This window comes from Micropterus salmoides, unplaced genomic scaffold, assembly GCF_014851395.1.
Source record: "Micropterus salmoides isolate LMB-PRFRI ecotype aquatic unplaced genomic scaffold, ASM1485139v1 Ms_hic_scaffold_14, whole genome shotgun sequence".
Taxonomy (NCBI): Eukaryota; Metazoa; Chordata; class Actinopteri; order Centrarchiformes; family Centrarchidae; genus Micropterus; species Micropterus salmoides.
Window position 1 is genome coordinate 1,343,366 of NW_024040485.1, and position 7,166 is coordinate 1,350,531.

The 7,166-nt window shown below is 43.3% G+C and overlaps 1 protein-coding gene across 1 annotated transcript in view; it reads right to left on the reverse strand.

Moving 5' to 3' along the window:
- The window catches only part of LOC119902939 (disks large-associated protein 1-like), a 219,384-nt gene that overhangs the window by 42,427 nt on the left and 169,791 nt on the right, over window positions 1-7,166 (reverse strand). The window contains exons 6-8 of the mRNA XM_038719344.1: window positions 6,536-6,702; window positions 5,993-6,182; window positions 24-149 (exon numbers count right to left, since the gene is read on the reverse strand). Of these exons, the coding sequence (XP_038575272.1) occupies window positions 24-149; window positions 5,993-6,182; window positions 6,536-6,702 (483 nt within the window). The remainder of the gene's footprint in view (window positions 1-23; window positions 150-5,992; window positions 6,183-6,535; window positions 6,703-7,166) is intronic.

Sequence of the window (7,166 nt, forward strand, 5' to 3'; positions counted from 1 at the left end):
ACAAAAACAATGCAAGCACTAACCTGTGCATTAGCAGCTTCTATGGCAGCTGTCAAGGCCTTCATACTGTCAATGCTTTCTGTTGAGTTACTGAGCCCTGATTGGATGGTCATGTCACCTCTGGGTCCCTCTTCTTCCATATATGCATCCTGTATGTTTTAGAAAATATGGAACATTGCTTTCAAGATAAAGTGACAAATTTGACCATTTAATATTAGACAATATTATTAAGGACATTTTAAAACAAAGGATAACCCTGCGTTATGCTTGATGCAGCCCCTCTTGCCCAGCAGGAGCTGATAATAGTGTTCTTGTGTTGAGATGCATCATAGTTGGGGTATAAAACACACAGAGAAAACATAAGAAGCAGAGGGAACTTTAACAACAGCAATTGTTTTTATTTGTCTGTTCATAAATGTATATTTGTTGGCCAAGACCTCTTGTGTTCGACTCTGTTAGCATCTAATTTGCTGTCATCCTCATTGCATTTGCCACCCCAGCTATGAAACAATGAGGACTGTATGGTCACTGTGTGAATAAACTAAGTAAAACACATGAAGTTGCATATGCTGATCCCTATGGAACACTGTCGTTCACACATTATTTACAATTCAAATTACAGAGACCAGGCTATTTACGATATACAGCGGGTACCGTAGGTCAGTCAGTCAGTTGTTAGTCAGGTGGCAGTGTCTGCCTTAACTCTGCCAAGACCAGCAAATCCTGGCGAATCTGACTGGGAAATTCACAAATTCACCAGATTATGCCTCCAGACTCCAGAGACACAAGTTTACTACAAGTTGGCATCAATAACACAGACTTTTCAAAGTGATCGGATGCTAAGGGAGTCAGAGGACCTGTCAGGCTGAAAATCCTGATTTCCCTCCAGATTCTTCTGCCAATCCACCACAGGAAGCAGAGCATGCAGTGTCCCAGAAGCCAATGATTTTTGAGCATTAGGGTTGCAAACCAAACACCATTTTATAGTTTTCTGGCCCAACTTGCTGCTCCACTCGATATGGTCCTTGCCACTTAGGGGCTAATTTTTCAGCTTCTCTGCTTTGGAGAGAGGATGGGTTCATATCCACACTCTGTCTTGTTCTCCAAACTCCATGTCTTATCTGTGTTTATCATAGTTCCTTTTCTACCGACATCATGCAGAGTCCAGGATTTATAGGAATAAAGGAACATAGATCCTCTTGTGCGATCTTGGTGTAGGCAGGGTATCAGGAGCATGCTCTCTAGGTTGTTGCACCATATCTAGGGGCCGTCTTGGCAAACAACGGAGATTCAGCTCTGCAGGGGACACTCCATTGGACTCTTGGACTGCCATGTTAATAGCAAACCTTAACTCTGGGAGGTATTTATCCCAATGGTTTTGCTGATTTCCAACATCGGATGCAATCATGTTTTTTGGGTGTGGTTTACTCTCTCTGTTAGGTTGGTCTGGTGATGACAGGCAGATGTTAATTTGTGTCCCACATTCCAGGTAAGGCACACCATTTGGAAGACTGAGACAAACTGTGACCCATGATCGGAGAGAATGAAATCAGGATGAACCATCATTCACCAGAACTTGAAATATGGTTTCTGTTCCCCTTTTTTAAGGGGAACAGTTCCACCCACCTGGAGTAATAGCCCAAGAAAACCAAAAGGTTGACATTTTGTTTGGACAAGAGTTTTCTGGAGTTTACCCACCAGTTTTGTGTTTTCTGGTTTATAAAAATGGAGCATTGAAGTTTGGGTGACTTAGGACAGGTGGGTTTACCAGATGTTCTTTAAGGGCATCTAAAGCAGCTTGGCATGCTGGCGACCAGAGGAACCTTGTTATTTTTTTCTTTAAGGCATTGAGTGGCTCAGCAATCTACGAAAAGTGGGGAGCAAACCAATGATACCACCCTGCCATGCCCAGAAATCACTGTATGGGTTTCAGGTTTGTGGGGGATTGTGAAATTGCCTCAGTCTTGTCTGATCCACATTAACTCCAGTGGCAGATACAATATTTCACAAAATTTCAGAGAAGGCAGATGAAAGCTGTGATTTATTGCACTTCAGGGTCCATCTCCACCTGCCAGTACCTGGTATTTAAGATCTTGGTTTGCTAACCTTAAGTGGAGCAACCCAAGCAGAGCAAGACGGTTCAATAATATCAACATGTTGTCAACGAGTTCCTTCCTTACCTTCAAGGGAGACACGATAGGGTTTCTGGCAGATGGGAAGTGGATTGGTGAGGCAGATCTGATACTTCAGTAGCTCAGTGCATCTTACTTGTGTTGTACAACCACCACAGGAAGCAGAACATGCAGTGTCCCGGAAGCCAAGGAAGTCCTCCTCATCAGAGTCCCTCATCCAAGATGAATTTAGTGTTGCTGAGTAGAAGGGTCTTTCACTGAGGTTTCCTGCGTTGCTCCAGAATAGACTCCTGAATTGCCTTTTGGACTAAGTCTGAATCCTCCAAAGTGGTCAATGTAGGGAACAGTGCAGTGGCCAAAGGAGCATCTACTGAAAAGAAAGCCACATAGTTGCTAAACTCCCCCTCCCCAAGCAGAGAGGACTCTGCACTGAAGAAAAATCTTTTGTCTTCATTTCCCCAAAACCAGTAGACTTCTGCAACATCGATATACATGCCTGTGAAGAAAACAAAGTCCAATAACAGCAGAGCAGGAAATGCAAGGGTTTTGCCATTCACCACCTCAACAGCCACCAGCCAGGTTTTATCCTGTAGGCTCAGTTCCATCTCTACCCAATCAAGGGGTTTCCTGGGTTCCCCATTGGATCCCCATTCCATGCAGTAAGTTTGTCCTCTGAAACTTTGACACAAATCCATACATGTTCACTGACCAGAGTATATGTGGAACTTGTATCCCCTACTGCCTTGCCTCCCAGTTCCTTGCAGTTAATGGCACTTTCAAATGCTGTGGTAGGGCAGTGCCACAGCTCCCCCAAGGGTTGCTAAACTTACATAGACCCTGCACAAAGAAATGTGAGGTAATGTAAATGTGAAACGGGAAATGGAATGAAAACACCAAACAGCTGTTTGTTATTTTAAAGATATCAATTATAAAGACAAAGAATATGGGTGAAGGAATGGATCAGCACATGCTGGATATGGATGTCGTGTCGGCTGACTCCTCCAGATATTTGGCATCCTAGATATCTGACTGGCGTCTGCGATGTGTCAGTGATGCGTAAGTGAGCCATTTTGATGCTTCGTTGACCGCCGATTGATTGCTGATTTACCCCCGATCACAGCCTGACAGTCGCCGTCTGATCTGCTGACCAACAAATTGGGCTTAAAATCGTTTTGTGTGAACTAGGCTTTAAGTATCATAGACCTTCTCTAACTGTCTCCTCACTGTCTTGTGGTCACCAGCTCCTTTTTCACCAGAGGTACATAATGGGTGTATGTGTCCTAGGTTGTGGTCTGACCTACCCAGGGGTAGGGGGAAGAGCTGTATGCATCCTTAACGTTAGCATACAGCAAGTCCAGGGTCCTCTCCTCTCTAGTATGACAACTCACATACTGGGTTGGGAAGTGTAGCTACCATAGTGATGGGTTCAATTCACCAGAAATTACTATGAAGGTACTCAGGTGTTGAGTCTGGGGTCGAGCTATGGGGTGTGAAGAATGTTACACAAAAAAACAGAAAAATCTGATATTTTCATCCTTGTCTAGTAAAAAAAGCTATATTTTAATGATAAACCATCAAAACCATCATAAGATATTTAATATATAGATATATTATAATGCAACTGAATATCTTCTAATACAACTAGAATGCAATTGTAACTGTAAATCTGATGAAATAAACTAAATACAACGTTATCATACAACATGTTAATATAAATAAAATATACTGGGCGAATGTCCATATTTTGGCAATATTTACTGTTAAAATGTTGACTTTTATTGGTAGATATCTTTAAAACACTTCGTCCATACAACCAAGTTCCAAATGACAAAACATTGAAATATTGATAAAAACAGTGAGTATTCATCAACATTCCTGTCACCAAAAGCACTCCCATGCTTTACAGGCCTGTAGATTGAAATGGAACATCCCACAGTGAGGGGGGGGGCATCAAGTGTACGTCATGTATCTCAACGGGTCGGCCACAAAATGGCGAAAACACCGTGTGTTCTCAAGCGGCACGTTTCCTCTCTGCAGAAATGTCGAGAGCAGGCAGGCAGCTCGCAGGTATTGTGCAATAATCAAGATGGCGCCCGCTTACACTCAGAGCAACAACATCAGCGGGTTTCGAGTTAAAATGGCGGAAACATTTTAACTCCACTTGCCTTCAACTCCTATTCAGTCAGTAGATATAAATCCCAAAACATTGAGCAGTCATCAAGCCCAGGGATGCACTAACCTCTCATTCGTCATGATGTGCAAATGACTGCAGCAATCTCCTGAGCCAGAATAACAGCAGTCCCCAGTCCCAGTTTCCTGTGCTTCAGCAGACTCTTATCCACCGCTCTCCTGCATGTTGCCTATCCAAATCCCTTTCTCTCTGTTGCCATGCTGACAATTTGTGACATTTAAGGAGGAATATGATTTACTGGACACATCATACTATTTTTTCCAGTGAGACTTATGGGGTGCCCTGGAACAGGCCCTTGCCAGAGAATCCTATAGGAGGTGGATTGCTAGGCGTGGGGCTCTCGGGGACAGTAACACATACAGTATATAACTCTCTACTTGATTGTTGCTCAAGATACTGACTGTATGGTGAGGCTGAGGGTATGGTGCAGGAACTCAGTAGCAACAGTCTGGAACCAGATGGGAAAACGATTTGGTTTAACTTAAGCAGTACCTCTAAAGATCAATTCATATGCTCAAGATGATTCACAGGTCATATGCTACTAGGGGTGGACGATACAGGTACCTCACGATTCAATTCTGTGGCGATATGGTCCACGATATGATAATATCACGATTCGCGATATCTACGATATTCAATATATTGGAAGAAATTTCATCAACGATATATCACGATATATGTGACTGAAAAGAAAAAGAAGTAATAAGGAAATAAGGAAATTTTATTCATTTATTAATGCCAACATTTCCAACATTGTGCAAAGAAATATGCATTTGCATAATAACTCACTGCCTCCTGGTCTTAAATGTAAACACTGTACATCTAGACAGATAAAAGTGCATGAACATTACAAAACAACATGAACATTAACATGTGTAAACCATAATACTGAAACTGAAACGTCAGTAGTAAGTTACTGTAAACAGTGGACACATCAAGGCATATTCTTCTTGAGGAACACTAACTGATCAGCATGCTCAGATGTAAGAGCACACCTCTGAGCAGAGATTATGTCACCGGTGGGTAGAAAAGATTCTCTCTGATGGCACGCTAGTCCCTGGCACACACAGTACCTCTGGGCCAGCTTGGCAAGGTGTGGGTACTTGCATGCCTCAGATTTCCACCAACCCAACGGCTCATCTGACAGTGGTGAGGGTGAGATTCTTGATATTGCTGAACCTCCTTTTCAGCCTTGGAGTTAGGTGATGATGGGTCAGGGAAGATCTGGCATGCTGGAATGTTTGTCCAAGGAGGTTTGCAAGTGCGGATCTCCTTTTTTGGTGTGTGTGGTGGTCGGTCCTCATCACTGGTGTCATCAGCAGGGACCACTCTCTTCAGTGCTTCCTCCCTCCTCTACATTACCATAGACTGCATTCCCATGCATCTGCATTCCCCTGTAAGACAAAAAAGCATTTGGCACATCTTCATGTTTTATTTTGTATTAATGAAATAATGTTCATCACAACAAGAAATCATCATCAGCCCTAATCATTTTAAAATTTAACACATCTTTGCACATGGTTAGAGTGTGTGGATGACATTTTTCTACCAGCTGTGCAAGAGTGAAAGTTTAAAAGGTACAAATACAATGAGAATTTCAATGACCTAAGTAACTGCTGTTCAGTTTTTACAGTTGTAATTACCATCAGGCAGCAGCCTTGGACACAACCATGGCATACGTCTCCTGCACTTCTGAAGGCAACCAGAAGAGCATCGACTTAAACCTGGGGTCTAAGGCGGAGGCAACGTAGAGGAAGTTTTCTCCTCTGCGAGACATGTAGCGCTTTGATAGGTCTCCATGGATGGCACACTTTATGTCCTTGACGAGAGGGGCATCCTCAATTGTGCTGATTGTGTCGCTCAGAAGTTGGACATGAAGAGGAACATGATGGAAACATTGGACTTTCTCATCACACATGCTCTTTGTTGCTACCAGCATGGATGGGGGCTTTCAACCTCTTCTGTTTCTTGATGTCTCCATCAGTCAGGTAGAGATGTCAGTGGTATTCTTTCTGACCTTTAAGAGGAAGGAAAGAACAGAATGAAGTCAAAAGTTTAAATTATAATGCACATATTCTATTAATCCAGACCAGAAGTCAGGAAAAGCACTTTACACTAAGGAAACAAAATATATATCATGTTAACAATAATATTTTATAACAGATTACAGTTATCATATGCAATTCAGTAACCAAAACAATAAACGCCTTACCTCTGGAGATAAGAGGGCAGCAGTAACAGCTGGCTGTTGCTCAAGAAACCGCTGATCATCTCATAGGCACTGTTCCAGCGGACAACAACATCAGTTATCAGCTTGTGGTGCGGAAGGCCTAACATCTTCTGGTTCCTCTTCAGTGCCTCAGCTGCGAGACTGTGCTCCTGTGGAAGAATGTGCAAATCTCCTAATTCTCCCGAGCAGTCGAGCGACATTTGGCAGTTTGAGGGCACGCTGCACCGCGAGATTCAAAACATGAGCGAAACAGCGAACGTGCGGATATCCAGCAATCTAACAGCTACGGACATATTCGCTGCGTTGTCAGCACCACTGCTGGCTCTTTCTCGGTGAGCTTCCACTCGTCTACAGCCTTCTTAAGCACCTCTGCCATGTGAGCGCCATTATGACTGTCATTCATAGCCCGAGTCTGAAGGACGTAGCTTTGGCATCCCAGTTGTCGTCTATGAAGTGGGCAGTATAGTTACGAAGGACTCGGTGGCCCTTGACGTCCAACCACCACAGGTTAGTGCAACTCGTTTAGCAAGACCGGAGGCACCCTCCACTTTGGCTCTGGTATCTGCATACAATGCAGGGATGACTTTGTCTGTAAAGTGCCGATGACTCGGTA